General features: G+C 38.9%; 1 protein-coding gene across 1 annotated transcript in view; it reads left to right on the top strand.

Annotated features, from left to right (window-relative positions):
- The window catches only part of cacna1ba (calcium channel, voltage-dependent, N type, alpha 1B subunit, a), a 207,398-nt gene that overhangs the window by 142,824 nt on the left and 40,558 nt on the right, over positions 1 to 24,016 (top strand). Inside the window, exons 27-34 of the mRNA XM_055161489.1 lie at positions 6,019 to 6,039; positions 11,839 to 11,935; positions 14,519 to 14,679; positions 16,182 to 16,319; positions 21,821 to 22,022; positions 22,288 to 22,452; positions 23,214 to 23,324; positions 23,517 to 23,600. Of these exons, the coding sequence (XP_055017464.1) occupies positions 6,019 to 6,039; positions 11,839 to 11,935; positions 14,519 to 14,679; positions 16,182 to 16,319; positions 21,821 to 22,022; positions 22,288 to 22,452; positions 23,214 to 23,324; positions 23,517 to 23,600 (979 nt within the window). The remainder of the gene's footprint in view (positions 1 to 6,018; positions 6,040 to 11,838; positions 11,936 to 14,518; positions 14,680 to 16,181; positions 16,320 to 21,820; positions 22,023 to 22,287; positions 22,453 to 23,213; positions 23,325 to 23,516; positions 23,601 to 24,016) is intronic.

Below are 24,016 nucleotides of genomic sequence, written 5' to 3'. Positions count from 1 at the left end.
CTCTATCTCTCTTTATCTCACCACACACACTCTCTCCTCCTCATCCCTCTGACGTGAGCTTTTTCCATCAGCACTTTGCCAACGGACCTATCCAGCCATTCATTCCTCATCCTCTATTATTAATTCAGCAGAGACCCGCTAATGTAACAGGCTAGTTGCTGCCTGAGAGTATCGCGGAGGGGGGCTTCTATTGATGGTTTCTATGTGATCTTAGCATGCACATTAAACAGACTGTTCCACATGTACACTGTTAGCTATGGGGTTTTAATGACCGCCCATTGACCGCAGTGTCACTTCTTCTAGCGTATTCATTCCTCAGCATGGCCTGTATCTGTCAACCATGTTGGAATAGTCTCAAATCAATCAATTAACTTGCTAAGCTAATAGCGTTATAATTACGTGCCCCAGTCTAAGGTATGAGACCCTACAATTAATTATAGATTAAAGGTGAAATATTTAGTTAAAGGCGCATTGTGTACGTTTTCTGGTGGAGGGTCTATCAAATACTTTTCTCCATGGAGATGATATCGATTTGTTTGGAATGTTTTAGAGTATGGCATTAAACTTTTCTGTCTTCATGGAGACCAAACCAGGCCAAGTTACAGGTCAGATCTGTGGAGAGGCAACCCCGCTCACAGTCAGAATGCCTGTTTTTCTTAGTATTTTTGAGCTATAAAGACCAGTTTTTTAATAAATGTAAGGTAGAGCTGTTTAATGTCATACTGTGAAACATTCCAGGCAAATCAATGACATATCCATAGGAACAAGCAGATGATCGACCCCCAACCAAAAAGTAAAAAACAATAAATAATTCATGAGAAAACTTTAGTTTTTCTTTTTTCTATTTTTGGCCTAGAGTTAGTACTATTTAACTTCTAGAATGGCACTAGTGTTGGAAATAAACTGAAACTCCGATACGAGTATAATCATATCCTCAGCTGACATTGCAGTATATATTTTTATTTATGTTATAAACACCAAAAACAAATATTATAATGAAAAAAGATGAAATCAATTTTTTGCTTTTCTAAGTTTAAAGGCTCTATACTTGATTTTAAAAAAATGTCATAGATAGAACTAGTTCATTTTGATGTCACGAAGAAACAGCAGAGGACCCAAAATGCAGGACTGCTTCAGTTGTTTAATGTAACAAAACCAAAAACCAGAAGAAACCAAATCTAAAAATCCAAAAATAGAAACTACAACAGACATGATACTGACAAAGACAAATACAATGGACCAATAAAGGGCAGAGGAAGACACAGGCCAGACCAGTGAGAAGTTCTACTCTAACAGTAAAGCTAAAAGCAACTAGTAAGTGCTTACACACTTTCTGATTTTTGGCCAATACAATGTTTTCTAATTAGATGCTGACAGTACACAGCAGACTTATTTTGATTTAAGAGCTGCTTATACAATATATCTGTACTGGAGCAAGACACATTTTGAAAAATCAGGTACAGGACCGTTAAAGATGCACTGTGTAACTTTTCTTATGGAGGGTCTGCACGGAGATGCTGTTGATTCCTTTGTCTGGAATGTTCCAATATGGCATTAAATATATCCATTTTATATTTGTTAAAAAATGTGAGAGGTCTTGTCTATCCACAGATCTGACATGCAACTTGGCCCCATGGCGTCACCTGCTATCTCTGTAGAAATAAATATGTGAAATGCCATAATGTGAACCATTCCACACAGCATCTCCATGGAGAGAAGCTCATGAGGGACTCTCCACCAGAAAAGTTACACACTGCACCTTTAAAAATTAAGATTCTAACTAGCAGTAGTGTTGGAAATGAATTTAAACTCCTCCAAAAATCGATCACATTCTTAATGAATAGCCTTGGTCTATGAGCCATATGTTAAAGACGCCAGAAATAAGGTGCTTTCATCACAAACTTTTCGGTAGTTAATGTGAGCTGTTTTTGGCCTTGAGCTCGCCAGATTTGTAAGACTAAATTTTGACATTGGCGAGCAGATGTTGTCTGGGGGGAAATTTGCTGAGTGAGCGATGCACTTAGGAGCAGAAGACAGAGTGGAGCATTTAGCAGCAAATGAGCCAGAAATAGTAGTAGACATTGTAAGAAAATACAGGGGGAAGGTGTAGACACTGGGACTAAATTCATCATGTTAGCAGTAAGTGATGTAGCAATGCTTAAGGGGGACTGCAATCTATATGTCAATGATCTAACCCATACTAGACCTGCACCTCCCTCTCTCACCGGCTACAGCTCAGAGAACACACAAATTACCGTTTAAAGGTCCTCTATTACACAAAATGGACTCTTGTGAACTTTAAGTCATATTATAATGTTGTTACCTCATCAAAAAATATACCTGAAGCTGTGTTTTGTTTCATTCACACATGTTTGAGTAATTCTTTGTTATTAGTCTTACATTTCCAAATCTCCAAATGCTCTGTTTCACCTTGTGGTGTCATGAAGTGGTAGTGTTTAAGTTAACAGCTACCTTTTACCTTTTGTTCAGTAGAGACTGGTGATCCTGTGGCTGAAATGATCCAAATGATTCTAGTGAAGGTGTATAAAATTTATAAACACAATGGAGCACTTCCTGTAGTACTACATGACATTACAAGGTGGAACAGAGTGTTTTCTGTTTTAGAGATGAACTCAGTCTAAATATGCAGGCTTTGTGTGTTAAATATGTGTGAATGAAACAAAACACAACTCCAGCTATGTTTTGTGATGAGGAAACAATGTTATAATGTAGATCAGAAAATAGCAAAATATGGGCTCTTTAAAACATTTTATACTTTGAGTAGTGCTTTTTTAAAATTCTGAACAAGACGCCAAAATATCAAGAGACTGATATCAAATAAGGCATAGTTATATAAATGTATACGTACAAGTAAAAATACAATAAAATGGAAATAAGTAATAAAAAATCCCATCTATATACACTCTTCATGCATCGTAACTCTCCCATTAGCTTCATGTGAGTCAGATGTTGGCAGATACTACAGAGTGCTGGGAGCCTGCAGCTGTCACTCACTGGTCATGCATGCCTCTGAACCATCTGTTTGGACTGACTGCTCGTGGCAAAGACAGTGGACCATAACACAGCCTCCATCAAGCCCGCTGAATCTGCAGTCACTCAAGTGGAGAGCTTTGCAGGGCCATTTAAAGCTGCATCGTCTAACTTTTCTGGAGGGTGGAACGTCCGTCAAATGCTTTTCTTCGTGGGTATGTTGTTGCTTTGTCTGGAATGTTTCACAGCCTGGTATTATTAAACTTTTTTACCATCATGGAAACCAAACCAGACCAAATTACAGGTCAGATCTGTAGAGAGGCAACCCCGTTTTTTGAGTTATAAAACCACCTGTAATTGAATAATTGTAAGGTAGAGCTGTTTAATGTCATACTGTGAAACATTCCAGTGAGAGAGCAATGATATACCCATAGAAACAAGCAGGTGAGGGACCAACAACCAAAAAGTTCCATAGTGAACCTTTAAAGGGCTGAGAACTCAAGGGTTTAAGTGATGTTTTCAGTTAAATTGAGGTAAAATGTTTATGTCAAATGAAAGCTTTAATTGTACAGTATGTGAGAAGTGCAGTTGAGTTAAAGGTGGACTGTGTAACTTTTCAGGTGGGGCATGCGCTGCCTGCTTGTCTCCATGGAGATGTTATTGCTTTGTTTATAATTTTACAGTATTACATTAAGCTTGTCTATATCTATTCTGGGCTGTCTCCCTAGAGAGATAAGTTTAATGCCATACTGTAGAACATTCCCAGCAAAGCAATAACATCCTCCTTTAGATGACAAATATATATATTTTAAACTTTAAACCTTATCCAGAATGTAGATGGAACCCTATACGTGACTTGAAAATTAAATGAATTTCAGACTATACAGTATAAGTTTTTTTTGTTTTGTTTTTTTTAACACTATAGGTGTAGCTTATTTTCACTTGTTTCAGTGTATTCATGTGTTTCATTCACACATGTTTAAGTAATTTTGGTTTATTAGTCTGTCTACATTTCCAAAACTCAAAATGCTCTACTCCACCTTTTGAATCACCTCATGAAGCGAATAGTTTTCAAGTTAACAGCTCCTTTAACCTTTTGTTCAGTAGAGATTTGCAATTCCAGATCTGCAATAATCCAAATGATTAGGGGCATGGAGTTAAATAATAATAATGCATTTTATTTAGAGCTAAACACTCAAAGACACTGTACAAAGAAAACAATTAAAAAGAGAAAATATAGACATTTAAAAACACAGTGGAGCACTTCCTGTATTACTACATGACATGACATGGTGGAGCAGAGTGTTTTCAATCTGAGAGACGAACACAGTCTAAATATGCAGGAGTTTTGTGTTAAACATTTGCGAAGGAAAAAACAAAACACTGGATATGTTTGTAATGAGGGAAACATTACTTGGAAATATTGTCTCATTTATTTGGTCTGTTTTGAAATATGAGCCTTTTCGTGATTTTCCTGTAAAAATATATATATAAAATGTCACTTTTACCCTTTAGCTACTCAGCCCCGAATTTGCCACACTCCGACGTGACCCTGTAAACTGCACTAGTGGCTTACGCAGATTCAATTACTTTCAGATTGCAAACGGATAGCGGTCTTTTCTCTCCCATAAATCACACAATGTAAGGTTTCTGCTAACTATGTACTTTCGCATCTGTGCCAAAAGTGTCAAGGTTTTTATGTATTACAGAAATTAAAACTGGTTTATAGCCCATAGTGAATCAACATCATCGTATACTGGCGTTTGTCCAAAAGCTACCCAAATTCTGTTCGACTACGTGCTAATGCTAATAGGGATGTAACGATATCCAAAGATTTTGATACTATATTTTCACAATATGCATCTTATGTTATGATATTTATTGTGTATTTTGTGGAGAAACAAAATTGTGAATGTGTAACTTTTCTGTCATAATCCAAGTAATTAAGATTTAAAGGTGCTTCATAGGCTGTATTCATGCTTACTGGAAGACGTGTGGACGGAACATGTGGATGATGAACTCTGGTGTAGTTACCGACACTGGGCATGTGATAAAACCATGGATTCAGCACAACCTGCCAAAGTTTTCCATGGGGGACAGGACTCTAATCGCAGGCAACCGGTTGTAACTGTTGATCTGCCGAACATAACGAACATTTTTAGTTAGACAAATTATAACACACAAATTAAAAGGCAATTTATAAAAGGAAAGAAAGAATACAGTGACATTTAGATGAAGAAAACCTATCGCCAGCTATCGCAAACAGAGCCCAAAGGAAGTCACCATTCGCATGTTTCCAAACGTCTTCTTGTTTTGTGACGTAAACGTGATAACAGTTAATTCATCATGTAGCTTGGACTGAAACAAAGCAAAGGATCATGGTCTATGTAGTTTTCTCTGTTTTTAGCTATTGCTGCACCATCACAATGCATTTAAGCAAAGAAACTTGAAGAAATTATTAAATATATAGTGACAGCCCACGATATTATTGAGATATTTTGACGATATGATATCAGGATATTTCGGTTATTGTTACATCCCTAATTATTAATGTGTTTTAGTGTTTTAATTTTGTTTGTTTATTTTGTTTGTTTTTTGTTAATTTTTGATTTGACATGAGGCACAAAGACGATCGTATTTTAGCTCGCAGAACCAGCACATCAAAATATTCACTTTTTGGTGTTTATTTCATTCGAGTATTCACGTTCACACATCATCACATCATATTTCCATACATCCATTGAGTTGTAAACGTGCCTGCTGATAATGAATTCGTATTTTTTGTTAAATTTAAATTGCTGTCAAAACATAAACTGATATTGTAGATTCGATTGTAGACATTTGAGGAGTTTTATCACCAATCACACTTGGACATAGCTTTCCAATCAGCTACCTGCTTTAGCCGTAGTCCTCAGACACCTCTGTGCTGTTGTTGATACAAACATACTATGCTTTATGTACTTATGTCTGTCCGAAGCATCCATAAATGTGCTCTACCTTGTTTTACCACTGTTTTCCCCCAAGTAGATCGCAACAAGGTGTGACCAGGTGGGGACCTAACCCTTTGCCCCGCCCCCTCTTTCCCCCCCGCCCCCCCCCAAAACCAACCCCCTCCCCCGAACCTCTGACTCCTATTCTTCTTATGGTCGACTTCCTGTACAACATGAGCCAAAGTCATTTAACATGGACGCTGTAGCTCCTCTTAACCAAAGGGAACCGCAATCTGATAGCTCTCAACTGAAACGTGCCTCGGAATATATTGGATGAACTTTTTTGTTTACAGGACAAATTCTTCTAAATAAATTATATTGTTTCTTAGTAAAAAAAAAAAAACAGGAACAGGTAAGTACATCTTTTTTGGCTTTCCTACACTGCAACAAACAATATCTAGGTAAGTTAAAATGACTTAATTTTACATAGTAGTTTGAGTGGATTCAACATGGAAAAAGTGTGTTTTTCTTAATTTAAGCAACATTAGATCATGTTTCTTATTTTAAGTGCAAAGAGTTGTTGTTTTTCTCATCTTAAGTATAACAACTTGTGTTTTCATATTTTAAGTTCCATTGTTAGATCATTTTACTCATCAAATGAAATGTACTCAAATCATGATAAAACGTTCTTAATTCAAGTAATGTTAATTTGGCTAGATTTTAGTTTTTGCAGTGTATCCTATTAAAATATAGTCTGAGTTAACAAGGAGGCGTGTCCAGGTACTTGTACATATATGGTGATGGCATCTGAACCAATCTGTGACCACTGTGGCATTTCAAATCACTGCCAGCCTCGAGTTTGTTTTGTTTCATCACACATGTTTGAGAAACCCTTTATTATTTAAGGGTGAATTATAGTTCTGTGTTGACTCAACACACACTGCCGCCGTCGCCTTTTCGCTGCTGTTTTTGATTTATGGATCTGCGTCGAGGTCTATGCACCGCAAAGTAACTCACCGCCACAACGCTAGGTGAGGATTTAAACCTGGCGTTTGTACATACAAAATGAAGTGGGAAATCGGAGTACCGGAAATGTATGTAGAGCGGATGTAGAGAGGACCAATCACAACCCTTATTGTCTGCTTCGCTTTCGGAAACCATAAATTGGGCTTTAGTCTGCCTCTATCTCCAAAGTTCCACCTTGTGATATCATGAAGAGGTAGGTTGCAAGTTAATAGATACCTTTTACCTTTTGTTCATTAGAGATTGGCAATTCCATATCTGAAATTATCGTAGTGACAGAGGGTTTGTGTGTTAAACATGTGTGAATAAAACAAAACACATCTCCAGGTATATTTTTGATGAAACAACATTACAACATAGATCAGAAAATAATGTAAAATGGGTCTTTTCACAATGACAGTTCTGTTATGTAAGTTCTAAAAGATGCATCGTGTAACTTTTCTGGTGGAGGGTCCGTCAAATGCTTATCTCCATGGAGATGTTATTGCTTTGTCTGGAATGTTTCACAGTATGGTATTAAACATTTCTTTCTCCGTGGAGACCAAAACAGACCAAGTTACAGGCCAGATCTGTGGCGACACAACTCCGCTCACAGTCAGAATGCATGTTTTTCAAGGTATTTTTGTGCTATAAAACCACCTGTAATTGAGTAAACATGAAGTGGAGCTGTTTAATGTCATACTGTGGAACATTCCAGGCAGAGCAATGTCCATAAAAACAAGCAGATAACGGACCCCCAACCAAAAAAGTTACACGCAGTGCACCTTTAAAGTACACCATGCAGTTATGCCTGGAAAGTTGGTTACAATGCAGTTTGTTGAAAGTCTGATCGATAAACTAAACTGTTGTGTAAAGACAGGCTTCTAAAAATAGCGATGTTGAAGATGGATTGGGATAGTGTGCTGACCTCTGTCCTGGCCCCAGAACAGAGAGGGACCTGTGTGGCTCCACTCACACCACTGCCAGACGCCTCATTATCATCTGGCCTTACTCCCGCACTTCCCCTATGGATCTTTGGCACCTTTTAGCCTCTATAAAAGATTTAACATTATGTCCAAATTTGCTGTTAAGGAAAGAAACATTGCAATTGTGTTAGTATTTGATAAAGATGATACATGACCATTCAATACATGTACTATAGGCTGGTTTTATCAGGATACTAACATTTCAAACTTGGCTTCAATACTGAGGAATAGACTGTCTTTAGTATAGATTATGATACCACAATGATGATAAAAATAATCTTTATGTAGGCAATAGAATGTGATTTTCAACATTAAATCATAGTACTTTCTTTTATATTAGCATGTAGTCTTATATACGTGTAATCTTTCAGTCGTCCAGCTCAAGATCATTCTAAAGCTATTCAGGAAAGGTTCATTTCTGTCATGTGAATGTGACTTTTTTAGTATCAATACTTGCTCAAATGAGTATCTAGTTTCGATATTAGTTTTGGTATAGTTTTAATATTAGTTTTTTGATACTTTTGACAATATATTATATAGTCATGGGGCCAGAACTCAAAATGAAATACCAAATCTCAGTGGGATTTCCCTGGTTAAATAACGAATAAATAAAAATCCTTTTATATCCTTTGTTCATATGTTTTTTTTTAGGTTTTTTTTACAGTTATCAGTTATCAAGCATTATTTAATTGAATCTAAAATGAGACTGAACCTAGAAACATGGACTAGACTGGACTAAACCAGGTCTAGAACAGGATTGTGCAGTTTACAGTTTTTACATCAGGACTAAACTGGAAACCAAGACTGAACATAGCCTTGTTTGTTGCCTCTAAAATTCTAATCCAATGTAAAAAAAAAAAAAAAACAAACAAAACAAAACAATAACAACAAAAAAAAACCCTCAATAATCCTACATGTAACTGTGTATTATGTAAAACTCTGCTGCTTGTTGCTGCACTGGGAGGCGTCTTCAGTGAAAGCTATCAGATTGCTGACGTGGTTCTCCTCATTGTGACTGTGTGAGTGTATGGTCAGGCCTACAGATGCTCAGGCCTACATCACTAAACGCATGCAAAGACCACAATGTGCATCAGAGCATGGACGCTGCTGCATGGACTACAATACAACTGGGATTATGTAGTGAAACAGTGTGAAGATTGTATTTATGTAAGGGTATAAAGCAAGGAGCGGGTATATTTGACATTTGAAACCTCGTCAGTGGAGACATTTAGACACCGGTGCTGTGTTACTGTGGGCAAATCTAAGGTGAAGGAAAAACAGCTTTTCAAACACAATTCAAATGTTATAGGCAAGATGAGTTATCTAATATGATGTATGAAAATGTTTTAATTGAAATACTCATTCAAATTCAATAAATAATTATTATCCAATTTATCCACTGTAGCTTAATAAAAAGGAAAAGAAAAAGCTTTATCTACATGGTGCTGAAATGGGTACAATTCATACTGTCTGAATGTAACATTTAGGGATGCACTGATCCAATACTGGTATCAAATATTGGCACCAATGGTGAAAAATTTGCTGGATCGGACATTGGTTTCCAAATATCGATTCAGCCGATATCCTGGTTGGACATATAAATTGGCATAATAAGCGCAGAAAGTAACATGTTTGAATCTTTATCTATAGAAAGCTGTTCTTTTTGTTTAAAAAACTGTTTTCAGTTCCTGCACTGTTAGTGCAGATACTTTAAGGTACATTGTGTAACTTTTTTGGTAGAGGGTCTGCCATTTGATTTTCTCTATGTAGATGTTATTGCTGTGTTTGAAATCCAAATCCAAATCCAGTTTATTTATAAAGCTCATTTAAAAATGACAAAGTTGACCAAACTCCTATACATGAAGATAAAAACATATGTATAATACAGTGACAAATATACAATTATAGAACAGTAAAAGACCTTAAAACTAGTTAAAAGCCAAAGAAAACAAGTGTGTTTTAAGAAGCAAGATGAGAGTCAGCATGTTTCACAGTATGACATTAAACCTTTCTATCATCATGGAGGCCAAACCAGGCCAAGTTACAAGTCAGATCTGTGGAGAGACAACTCTGCTGACGATCAGAATGCCTGTTTTTGTAGGTATTTTTAAGCAATAAAAACACTTGTAATTGAATAAATGTAAAGTAGAGCTGTTTATTGTCACACTGTGGAACAATCAAAGCAGAGCAATGACATATCCATAGAAACAAGCAGGTGACGGACTCGTTAACGTTACATAATGCATCTTTAAAGTTATAATATTGAAATTGGTATAAGGCATTGAAAAGCTGGATCAGTGCATTCCTAGTAACATTATAATATACAATTCACTAAAAAGCAATAAGTAAATGGAACCTATCTTTAGTTAGAATTCTTACTACCAAAGTCCCAGATCCAATTTTTGTGAGTCCCTTTAAAATTCTACTTTATTATAGCTGAGCCCTCACAATTACTATGAAGAACTGCAAGGATTTGTGTCTTATCCCTCTTACTGTGTTAAAACCGCATTAACTCAATCTCCAGTATATTCTTTAAAAGGACTCAGCAGATAGGTTCTATGCGTATGTTCTTTCAGTAATGAGATCATAGAAGTCCAAGGTACAGTATATACAGCATATGAACAATAAACAGTCACTTTCTAATTGAATTTTTTGCACTTTGAGTCTGCAGATAACTCATGCATTCAAAAAGCAATGCGTTTAGAGCCTTTGAATACAATATAGATCTGTATCGCCAAGTTTCATATTTATGATTTATTTCAATACTTGGCGATACTGATCCCTGATGCACAGTGAGCGTCTGCATGTCCAATCTCTCAACAAAAGGACGAGTCGTGCCTTTTTGTTAAATCCAATGCATGCCGGAACATATTAGAGATTAGAGAGCAGTTTCAAATGAGGATTACGTGGTTCATAGATTGAATGGTGAAGCAGCGCATGCGTTTGGGTGCAGTTGGTTGTGGAGAAGTGTGTGTGAGAATTATACACCAATAATTCGTACTTAACAAGATTAGCGTCAATAGAAAAGACTTGGTATGCTCGTGATTATGCCAAATGACAGATAAGGACCTCTCTCATTTTTTTTTTAGCAACACTGAATTCAAGTGTAAGGCAGTGTGGTAGGAAATATGCATGTTTTTGATCACAAGTTACATTTTACAGCAAAGAAATAAGGTCTTTTAATTTACTTTCCTCTTCTAAATTACATAAGGGCGTTATTGTTAAAGGTGCTTTACGTAACTTTTATAATGGTGAGTAAGCCCCCTGCTTGTCTCCATGGAGATGTTATTTCTTTGCCTTGAATAATCCTTGAAATATCTTGAAAAACAGGTCTTCATACTGTGAGTGGATTGGCCTCTCCGCAGATCTGATCTGTAACGTGGTGTCACGCCACCTGAGATAAATGCCATACTGTGGGACATTCCAGATAAAGCAATAATCTGGAATCTCCATGGAGACAAGCAGGTGGCATACACTCTGTGTGAAATAACACAGTGATTTATTATGAGAAAATAATTTAACACTATATCCCTTCAAGTATTTTGGGTCCAAATACAACCTCTTGAAAACTGCAATTAAATTAAAAAAAGAAGAAGAAAAAATGCAAACATGCAATGAATACACCTAGAAATTGTAATGAAATAAAGCATACATATATTTAAAAACTGCATGTGAAAAATGAGTTGACATGTATGGTTTTGTACAATATTAATCCATTTATTGTTTCACACAAAATCACATAACGCTATAATATTGAAATTATGACATAGCACTCTATTTTAAAAGATGGCAAAGGTAAAGTATAAGATATATTTTGTACTTGTGTTAGTGATCCTTACCCACTCATTCCAGTTGTACAGGAAGCTAAAGGGTGGTGGTCAGGGCAGATTTGAGCGTGTATTGTTTGTTAACTTTGCTTTCCGCTGCAGGGGGACCAAAGGCAAAGATATCAGCACCATCAAATCTTTAAGGGTCCTTCGAGTGCTGCGGCCGCTCAAAACCATCAAACGGCTGCCCAAACTCAAGGTAAGGCTCAAACTCTACATTATTTTGTTTTGTATTTAGTTTTGCTGTTAGTTACTAATTGTATTTTATACAGGAACAGTCATGATAAACTGTGGCTATTTACTTAAATAAAAGTACAGATACTGAAGCGCTATAAGTACTCAAATAAAATTAAAAGTATCACATGGAAAAATCTACTTATGTAAAAGTATTAAAGTACCTGTTTAACATGTACTTAAAGAGTAAAAAGTAAAAGTATTTTGTAGTAATTAATAGCTTCAAATATAGTGATTTTGATAGTTTTTAGTTGTATATTTTTGTTTACTCAAACTGCAAGTGTATTTAAAATTCATCACCAGCCTTTTCAACAAATCTCAAACTATAATAAAAAGTGGTTTTACTTTTCAGTCCTGTTCAAAAATATACTGAGTAAAAGTATAAAGTATCCACTTTAAAGTACAGATACCTTAAATGTATATGTAAGTACAGTACTTTTTCTTTGTTACATTCCACCTCTGGATTAGATCAAATTGAAAAACTATGAAACAAACAAATGGATAATCTACTTACACCAGAAAGGTTTAAGTCAGGAAGGGCATCCAGGTTAAATGTGCTTGTGTGGATTTACTCTTCAACTCCACTCATTTTAAATATACTGTACCTGATTTTACTGCCTTAAAACATGAAAAACTGTTTGCAGTGGTCCAAGGTTAATCCTCAACTCCCTTATGCATTCAGTGCAGTTATTCACTGAGATGAGTAAGCGCTTTCACAACTCTCACACTCCACAAGTTATGCTAACAACAACTACTGATTCAGACAATAAAACACTTTAGAATCAAATGCTTACAGTCAACATCAGAATTATTCTGACCTCTAGAGCTGCTTATACAATATATCTGGGGCATGACACATTTTGCTCAAATACTCAGACTTAGACTTAGACAAATTTTATTGATCCACAAGGGAAATGATTTGGACAGAGTAGCTCAAACATCACAATGTATTATAGTAACAGAGAAAAAATAAACATAGCAATAATCCATTCTAAGTAAGTAGCAAAAATAGTCAAAAGTCAAATAAGGCATATAAATGTATATGTACAAGGAAAAATAAAATACAAATTTAAATATGTAGTAAAATATCTCAGCCAATACATGAAAAATATATGGAAGTACATGATTGTTTTTTTTTTTTTTTCCAAAACATGAAAAAACAAACAAAAAAACAACAGCTACAACAGGTGCAAGTCCTTTTATAGGGATGCACCGATACCGATATTGGTAACAGATATTGGCTCCATGATATCAGTTCAGCCTTTGGGCCCAATATTTGATATAAAAAGACTATTGACTGGCTGATGTAGCCCTAGGAAGTATCACAGTGATTAAACTTTTATTCATACGCAGCTGTTTAGTCATTACTTGCGGGATAAATAACAATTGCATAGCACAGTTAGATCAAATTTGTATTAAATTAACTGTGTTTTGGGGTAAAAATGCCATTCTCAGTCTCTACACTGGTATGGGTTAATGGGGTATGAGCAGTTACTGAGTATCATTATCAGTATCGAAGCTTAAAAAGCTGGATCAGTGCATCATTAGTCCTTTAATAGTGTCACAAACAATACATAGACATAGACAAACTTTATTGATCCACAAGGGAAATTACTTGGACAGAGTAGCTCACACATCACATTATATTACAATAACAAGGAGCTGCTGTGACCCTGCTGCCACTCTCTCAGGCGCTCAAGGTGAGATGTTATGATAAAAATACAATTCTAATTCCATAATATGAACTGGAACAAGTGGAACAAGCTCCCAGACAGGCTGAAACTCTCCTCTGGCCTCAGGGACTTCTCTTATAATGTTAGAAAAGTCCTTCAGAGTGTCAGCACTGTCAACATTGATTTGTATTTGCATGTGGTAAAATGTAATGTAGGCTCATATGGAAACATCTGACTTGTGAGTAATTTTAAATGTGGGAATGTGGAGTGTGATGTTTTAAATGAAAGAATGGGAGAGTGCATGGTTTGATTGTAAATGAATGGATACTATTTTTTTTAAATCAGTTTGTTATTAATGTTTTTTTCTTTTCCTTACTTTTCATACTTGGGGGAGAGACATTTCACAAAAATAAGGGGTACAAATAATGGCAAAGCAACAGCAGTAAAACACAGTAAATCGTAACATAGCCAAATTGATGAAAAGATTTACCCAAACAATTACCCCCAACCTCAGTAGGCTACCCATTCAGGCCACCCGTTCCCTCCCTGTTCACCCTCTACAGGATCCTTTGACCTTTAAAACAAATCTAAAATTTGTTTATATTGTTTTTCTTAATAGAAGAATGTTGTCTTTTTTAGCTTGGATTCCCAGTGTTCCATATCAGCAATGTCAAGGAAATTAAGAAGTCATTTTTGTTTTGTTAGAAAATTAGGAGTTTTCCATCTGCCAGCAATAAGACATTTGGTGAGACTTGACAGCCAAATGCGTCAGATAGTAGCTAATCAGAACTCTACTTTTATGGGTTTAATGTGTTTACTCATTGTTCCTGTTAAAATAAATGAAACTAAACTGTATGTATTCTTTTGTTTTCCAGGCTGTGTTCGACTGCGTGGTGAACTCTCTGAAGAACGTATTGAACATTCTGATTGTGTACATTCTCTTCATGTTTATTTTCGCCGTCATCGCTGTGCAGCTGTTCAAGGGGAAGTTCTTTTATTGTACAGACGAGTCCAAGGGGCTGGAGAAAGACTGCAAGTTAGTCTTCAATCTTTTATAGTTTAACACTCAATAGCATTTCATCACTCCAACACCAGAATGGGAAATCAATAATAAGAAATACAAAAAAAACTACAGCTAGGACTAAGTTTGGTCTTAAAGAGGACTATCTAAACCAATTCATAACATGGGCTAAGCCAGGACGAACCCAAGATTTAACTATAAATACACTATACTATAACTATAATCTATAACTGAATCTACTGTAACTACACGTAGGGGTGTAACGATATCCAATTCTCACGATACAATATCATCACGGTATGAACCTCACGGTATGATATTTGTTGCTATATTGTGGGAAAGCTCATGATATAGTGGGGAGGCTCACAATTAGGGATGTAACAATATCCAAATCTCTCAGTACGATATTTTCATGATATACATCTCACGGCATGAGATTTATTACGATATTTTGCAGAGGCTAACAAAACTGTTAATATGCTATTTTTTCCTCTTAAAATGCCTTGACAAGACGTAATCCAAAGATCTCAGACTTAAAAGTGCTTAGAACTGTTATTTCTTCATGTAGCCTACACTGAAATTGAGCAAAGGATCATGGTCTATGTAGTTCCCTCTGTCTTTTTTTAGTTATTGCTGCACCATAACTCTTCATTTAAGCAAAGAGACTTGTAATTTGATATATTGTGATGGTCCTCGATATTACTGTGAGAACTTTGAAGATACAGTATCACGATATTTCAGTTTTTGTTACATCCTTAGCTACACGTGGTCTAAACCAATTGTAATCCATTGGTGATTTAAGACTAAAAAAGGACTAAACCAGAACTAATTTTAGACTAAATGTAGACTGAACTAGAATGAATCTCGGTGTGCATTTGAGACTCTTTTAGACCAAATGCAGACACAGTGTGGTCCTGCTCCAGTTCTTACTTAGTCCTGGATCTAGTCCAGGTTCACTTCTGGGTTAGACCCAGTTTAGGCCCAATTTTGACAATATGGTATGTTTGCAAATGCACCCTAAGACTACACAAAGACTATACTCTATTTTACGAAATGCTTTTCTCCATGGAGATATTATTGCTTTGTCTGGAATGTTTCACGGTATGGTTTAAACCTTTCTATAATGGAGAGATCTGTCAGATCTGTGGAGAGGCGACCCCACCCACAGTCTGAATGCCTGTTTTTTTCTATATTTTTGAGCTATAAAACCACTTGTGATTGAATACATGTAAAGTAGAGCTGTTTAATGTCATACTGTGGAAGATTCCAGGCAGAACAATGGCATATCCATAGAAACAAGCAGGTTACACAGTGCACCTTTAATTATATAATCTAAACCAGGAAAAAAAATAGTACTAACAGAGGACTAAACAGGTCTGGAGTATTTCAAATCAAGACACAACCAGGCAAACTCTCAAATGCACTCTTTTACCACCTTAGAACTGTACACTTCTGAAAACCACTACCCTAAGACTATTACATTGTCCTCTCTCCCTAATGCTTTTACTTTTTCCCAGGGGACAATTCCTGGACTATGACAAAGACGAGGTGGCCGCCATGCCGCGAGAGTGGAAAAAATACGAGTTTCACTATGACAACGTGCTGTGGGCTTTCCTCACCCTCTTCACTGTATCCACGGGGGAGGGCTGGCCAACGTAAGTACACCTCCAGCTCACTGCCACTAAATAGCACCTGTCAAATGTGTGGAATCAACTTAACCACTAGGGGAAAAAACTGTCCTTGAAGATTTGTACAACATTGTGATGGCTGGACTTTGACGTAAGGGACTTGAAACGGGGCTCCTGTGTGTTTTTTCATGTCTGCTGTGGTCAATTTGAGTCAAAGGTTGTGAAGTGATAGAGATATTGTCTGGAGACCATTTTGAGTATTTTTTTTCTTGCCAAATAACTTCAGAGTACAATAAAAGATAATGTGACCCAATGTGTATGGTCCATTTGGTGACAAGCTAGCTGCCCTAAGGGAAAATAAACAGGATATGTCAGGGTATTTGTGCAGACAGGCTTCTGCCACAGTCACTTTTATATAAAAGAAAGTTAGAAATATCTTCCTCAAGTAGAGCTTGCACAATTTTGAAATGTGATTAGCAATTTTTTAAATGTAGGATTCTGAGTATGACTGTAGGGTTGTATTAGTGTAGGGTTATTATAAGATAAGATATGATTATAAGTATTCATATTGGACAACAACAGAAAGGAGAAGCTAATGAGTGAGTTAAAGATGCATTGTGTAACTTTCCTGTTGGAGGGCCTGTCAAAGGCTTTTCTCCATGGAGATGTTATTGCTTCATCTGGAATGTTTCACAGTATGCACTGCAAATTTCTCTGATCTGACCAAGATTTTAAAACTTATATCAGGTTATTCATCTTGTTTTCAGATTTATTATCTACTTACTACTTCTGAGACTCCTTAATTCTAGTGTAAAGGTAGTTTATTTTAAGATAACTTGTCAAGTAAACTTATCTTGCTGCATGGACAGATAATTTAACTACTTTTAGTAATTTTCTGATAGATTTAAGTGTTTATGTCTTAAATTTTGGCCAGGCATTTTTGCAGCGTGATACTAAATCCTTTCTATCTTCATGGAGACCTAACCAGACAAAGTTACAGGTCAGATCTTTGGAGAGGCAACCCTGCTCACAGTCAGAATGCCTGTTTTTCTAGGTATTTTTGATCTATAAAACCACATATACTGTAATAAATGTAAAGTAGGGCTGTTTAATGTCATACTGTGGAACATTCCATTCTCCATACAAAACAAGCAGATGACGGACCAACAAACAAAAAGTTACACACAGCAGTTTAGTCTCAATGTAAATACATTGTTTCCTCGTCCTTTTTCTGCATAAATAGTTTTTTGCATTAATTTCTTTGTAGTTGTGTTTGTATTTGTAATTATTTATTAAAGGGGCAATGCATATTAAGAGATAAGATAATACAAAAGAAAAGCATGTACTTGTAAATATGCAGGATTGTAGCCAAAGCTCATTTCCATCCTTAGTCCTCCGCTGGACCAAGGCCAGCCACATAACCTGCATAATTCATAAAACCTGACAAAAGATATAATAACAGCTTCCACATGCATCTCTCACTCATACACTCCAGTTGTGGTCTTGGGAGTGCAGTTTGAGTGCAGATACATGCATAATCTTTTCAAGTCTTTTTTTATTTCACTAACTGATTGGCAGGACATGTTTTTAGTCGACTATAATAATTTCATAAGTCGACTACAGCCCTAGTTCGAGGTGCACATTATAAATAAATCCAGGAGCATTAAAGGTGCATTGTGTAACTTCTATGGTGGAGTATCTGTCACCTACTTGTTTCTATGTAGACGCCATTGCTCTGCATGGAATGTCCCACAGTATTAAACAGCTCTACCTTACAGCAATTACAGTTGGTTTTATAGCTCAAAAATACCAAGATAAACAGGAATTCTGACTGTGAATGGGGTTGTCTCTCCATGGATCTGACCTCTAACTTGGTCTGGTTTGGTCTCCATGGTTTAATGCCATTCTGTGAAACATTCCAGACAAAATAACAACAAATGCACCTTTAACATTGAGAGAAGGCTGAAATATGAAATGACTCACTAAGTCAAATTACGATTTTGATTTGATTGCAGTATACTTTGCACCCTTTGCTCAAGAACCCAACAGAACCACAACCCGGGGGAATGAGAGAATCAAACCATCAACCTGGATTAACCATCTCAAAAAATAAATCACAAATTCACAATTTATAGCTATATAATATTGCATTTATTTTATTTATTAATAGATGTCTTAAAGTGGGTTTGACAGGATGAACTACTAATTTTGCAGAAACACATTTAAAAAAAAACATTTGACAATTTCTTTTCCAGTTTGCCGAATTTTTTAGGTTTCAAATGTCACTTCCTGGTTGGGAATCATGATGTTACACTAGAAAATTTCGTAACTGTTACCTAGCAACCACAAACTACACTACGCCGAAACTCCTCTGTGCACAGAAATTATGAATTGACATATAAAATGATAACACATTTATTTTGTTGAAATCATATTGGAAGTTGGAGTTCTGTGTAAATTGGGCCGGAATTATGGATAGAATTTTCCCAGTGTTATGCCAGAACTATCCACTTCCTGTCATTTTCAACATATTTTTCAACTTTTCTTCACAATTTACTTCCTGATTAGTGTAAAACTATCATTTATATTTACAGCAGATATTATCCCAACCATCCATCCATCCATCCATTTTCTTCCGCTTATCCAAGGTCGGGTCGCGGGGGCAACAGTCTGAGGAGGGCCTCCCAGACTTCCCTCTCCACACACACTTCCTCCAGCTCTTCCAGGGGGATCCCGAGGCGTTCCCAGACCAGCCGAGAGACATAGTCCCTCCAGCGTGTCCTGGGTCTTCCCCGTGGCCTCCTCCCAGTGGGACATGCCCAGAACACCTCCCGAGGGAGGCGTCCAGGAGGCATCCGAAACAGATGCCCGAGCCACCTCAACTGGCTCCTCTCGACGTGGAGGAGCAGCGGCTCTACTCCGAGCTCCTCCCGTGTGACTGAGCCCCTGCGGAGGAAACTCATTTTCGACCGCTTGTATCCGCGATCTTGTCCTTTCGGTCATTACCCAAAGCTCATGACCATAGGTGAGGGTAGGAACGTAGATTGACCGGTAAATCGAGAGCTTCGCCTTTCGACTCAGCTCCCTCTTCACCACAACGGTCCGATACAGCGACCGCATCACTGCCGACGCTGTACCGATCCGTCTGTCAATCTCACTCTCCATCCTCCCCTCACTCGTGAACAAGACCCCGAGATACTTGAACTCCTCCACTTGAGGCAAGGACTCTCCACCCACCCGGAGAGGGCAAGCCACCTTTTTCCGGTCGAGGACCATGGCCTCAGATTTGGAGGAGCTGATCTTCATCCCAGCCGCTTCACACTCGGCTGCAAACCGCCCCAGTGCACATTGCAGGTCCTGGTTTGATGGAGCCATCAGGACAACATCATCTGCGAACAGCAGAGATGAGATCCTGTGGTCCCCAAACCGGACCCCCTCCGACCCCTGACTGCGCCTAGAAATTCTGTCCATAAACACAATGAACAGAACCGGTGACAAAGGGCAGCCCTGGCGGAGTCCAACATGCACTGGGAACAGGTCTGACTTACTGCCGGCAATGCGAACACAGCTCCTGCTCCGGTCATACAGGGACCGGACAGCCCTTAGCAAAGGGCCCCGGACCCCATACTCCCAGAGCACCCCCCACAGGACACCACGAGGGACACGGTCGAATGCCTTCTCCAAGTCCACAAAGCACATGTGGACTGGTTGGGCAAACTCCCATGAACCCTCGAGCACCCTATGGAGAGTGTAGAGCTGGTCCAGTGTTCCACGGCCAGGACGAAAACCACACTGCTCCTCCTGAATCCGAGGTTCGACTATCGGCCGGATTCTCCTCTCCAGTACCCTGGCATAGACCTTACCGGGGAGGCTGAGGAGTGTGATTCCCCTGTAAATGGAACACACCCTTCGGTCCCCCTTCTTATACAGAGGGACCACCACCCCGGTTTGCCAGTCCAGAGGTACTGTCCCCAACCGCCACGCGATGTTGAAGAGGCGTGTCAACCAAGACAGCCCCACAACATCCAGAGACTTAAGGTACTCAGGACGGATCTCATCCACCCCCGGAGCCTTGCCACCAAGGAGCTTGCCAACCACCTCAGTGACTTCAGCCAGGGTGATGGATGAGTCCACCTCTGAGTCTCCAGCCTCTGCTTCCTCCTTGGAAGACGTGACGGTGGGATTGAGGAGATCCTCAAAGTATTCCTTCCACCGCCCGACAACATCCCCAGTTGAGGTCAACAGCTCTCCCCCCGCACTGTAAACAGTGTTGGTGAAGAACTGCTTCCCCCTCCTGAGGCGCCGGACGGTTTGCCAGAATTTCTTTGAGGCCGTCCGATAGTCCTCCTCCATGGCCTCCCCGAACTCCTCCCAGCTCCGAGTTTTTGCCTCTGCGACCACACGGGCTGCAGCACGCTTGGCCCGCCTGTGCCTGTCAGCTGCCTCAGGAGTCCCATGAGCCAACAAGGCCCAATAGGACTCCTTCTTCAGCCTGACGGCATCCCTTACTTCCGGTGTCCACCACCGGGTTCGGGGATTGCCGCCGCGACAGGCACCACAGACCTTACGCCCACAGCTGCGAGTGGCCGCATTGACAATGGAGGCTGAGAACATAGCCCACTCGGACTCCATGTCTCCAGCCTCCCCCGGAATCTGGGAGAAGTCCTCCCGGAGGTGTGAGTTGAAGATCCCCCTGACAGAGGGCTCTGCCAGACGTTCCCAACAGACCCTCACAATACGCTTGGGCCTGCCAGGTCCCTCCGGCTTCCTCCTCTGCCAGCGGATCCAACTCACAACCAGGTGGTGATCGGTTGACAGCTCAGCCCCTCTCTTCACCCGAGTGTCCAAGACACGCGGCCGGAGGTCAGATGACACGACGACAAAGTCGATCATCGACCTCTGACCTAGGGTGTCCTGGTGCCACGTGCACTTATGGACATCCTTGTGCTCGAACATGGTGTTCGTTATGGACAAACTGTGACTAGCACAGAAGTCCAATAACAAAACACCGCTCAGGTTCAGATCGGGGAGGCCGTTCCTCCTGATCACCCCTCTCCAGGTGTCACTGGCGTTGCCCACGTGGGCGTTGAAGTCCCCCAGTAGAACAACGGAGTCCCCGGTCGGTGCACTGTCCAGTACCCCTCCCAGGGACTTCAAGAAGGCCGGGTACTCTATACTGCTGTTCGGCCCGTAGGCCGACACCACAGTGAGAGACCTGTCCCCGACCCGAAGGCGCAGGGACACGACCCTCTCGTTCACCGGGGTGAACTCCAACACGTGGCGGCTGAGCTGTGGGGCTATAAGCAAGCCCACACCAGCTCGCCGCCGCTCCCCGTGGGCAACGCCAGAGAAATGGAGGGTCCAACCCCCTTCAAGGAGTTGGGTACCAGAGCCCAAGCTGTGCGTAGAAGTGAGCCCGACTATATCTAGCCGGTATCTCTCAACCTCCCGCACAAGCTCAACCAAATGAAGTAAAAATTAGAGAATACCACTCATATTCACTTTAATGTGTCTTGTATTTCTTGCAGTGTGTTGAAGCACTCAGTGGATGCTACGTTTGAAGACACAGGCCCCAGTCCCGGATACAGGATCGAGATGTCCATATTTTATGTGGTCTACTTTGTGGTTTTTCCTTTCTTCTTTGTCAACATCTTCGTGGCTCTCATCATCATCACATTCCAAGAGCAGGGAGACAAAGCCCTGTCCGAGTGCAGCCTTGAGAAGAATGAGGTGAACTAGAGAAATAGAAATAGAATTATCTTTGTTACCAAGTGAATTGAATAGTGTCACATGATTGCTGTGTTAAAAGATGAAATTTCTGTCAAATTTTGTCATATTTTAGCCAATCATTCTACTTCATTTAATATTTTTTATAGATTATTCATAGAATTGTTCTTGCAATGCATTATTGTGTAGTAACAATGCCAGTACTACATACATTTAGTACCAACCTGGAGCTGTATGTATTTATGTCCCCCTGTTCTTACTCTTACAGCGTGCGTGTATTGACTTTGCAATCAATGCCAAACCTCTGACTCGGTACATGCCGGAGAACACCAGGTCCTTTCAGTATCGTATGTGGAAGTTTGTGGTGTCTGCTCCCTTTGAATACTCCATAATGATCATGATCGCACTCAACACTATTGTACTTATGATGAAGGTAAGACACTGGCTTTCACTGTCTCACATTATTTTAGTTTATTTGAATATATTCACTACACTGACTATACTATACATGTTGTAATTTAAAAAAAAAAAAAAACAAGATCGTTGCCAGTTCTTTTAGTAATTTTCTATATTTTTTGGGCCTCATTAATCTTTTCTTAAAAAAATTTCATTTTAATAAGATGCTGAGTGAACTCTGCACCAGATTCACAAAGCGTTCTCAAGCAGCTAAATTCCTTCTTTAGTGGCAGTTGTGCCTGATTCACCATCATCCAGCTACGAACACCAGGACACTCATTTATATTTAACTTACATAAAAATTTGTATGTATTTGGAAATGCCCTGAACTTATCAATATGGCCAGTTTGGCTTTATGACATGAAAGCATGAGGGAGAGAGTGACCGAGAAAGTCAGGTGGAGCATCTACAGACTACTGGTGTTTTACAGCTTCAGCTGCAATTTCAAATGTCAAAACTCACACCCAGTGAGGGAATATTTAAGTCATAAACTTACTGAAATAAGCGGGCACTTTTACTGTGTTTACTACAGTTTCTGCTATTGAGGACCCACAGTCAATAGCGAGGGGGGCTGTGTTCTTATAGTTCTGATAGTGTTCTAAAAATGTTCAGGAAAGTTTTACAGTTTTGTATTGATTAATATCTGAATCTTCTATATTTGATCACCCTAATATAATATGATATGATATGATATACCAAATGTTTGTGGTTTTATTTATTATTTCTTTCATATCCTAGTTTCACGGGGCTCCAGATTTCTACGAAGCAATGCTCAAGAACCTCAACATTGTCTTCACCACTTTATTCTCCTTGGAGTGTATTCTCAAAATCATCGCATTTGGCCCTCTAGTAAGTGACATTTTCCACTATCTTCTCCTACTTTGATGAAATCTCACCTCTTCTCCCTGGTATTTAATACTAGATAGACAGGATATCTTGGTGTGTTATTATAGTTTTTTTTTTTTTGTTGTTTTTTTTGTTACATCCCTTATAGTTTATACAGCTCTATAATTATAACCAGTATTTCTTTATCTCTTCCAGAACTACCTAAAAGATGCCTGGAACGTTTTTGACTTTGTGACGGTCCTCGGCAGCATCACGGACATCCTGGTCACTGAAATCAATGTAAGAGGATACAACACTACTGCTTAGATGTACATTTATGTAAACAACACTACTTTTTTACAGTTACAAATGTGCCTATACAGCAAAAAAGCTAGCCAGCCACCTCAGCAAAGACAATGCAATGGCAGAGATCCAAGAGGTGCCTTTAGATGAGACATATAGGGAGGGAGGAGGGGGAGGTAGTGATTTTTTTGATGGGAAGCTGAGGGAGATGTTGCATAAAAGCTATAACAAGAAGAGGGTGATTTAAGCAAGCCACGGGGGACCAAGATGGCTGCCTTGTGTTGTCAGAGTTCATCTGTTCATAATCAAGCAATACCCCTGTCTTCAAAAGTCATTTAAAGGTGTCATAAAGGTGCATCGTGTGCCCGTCAGAACCTTTTCTCCATGTAGATGTTAATGCTGCATCTTTAATG

The sequence above is a fragment of the Boleophthalmus pectinirostris genome, unplaced genomic scaffold (assembly GCF_026225935.1).
Source record: "Boleophthalmus pectinirostris isolate CB_2022bp ecotype Guang Dong unplaced genomic scaffold, ASM2622593v1 HiC_scaffold_4, whole genome shotgun sequence".
Classification (NCBI taxonomy): Eukaryota; Metazoa; Chordata; class Actinopteri; order Gobiiformes; family Gobiidae; genus Boleophthalmus; species Boleophthalmus pectinirostris.
This window is presented reverse-complemented; position numbering and strand designations above follow the sequence as displayed.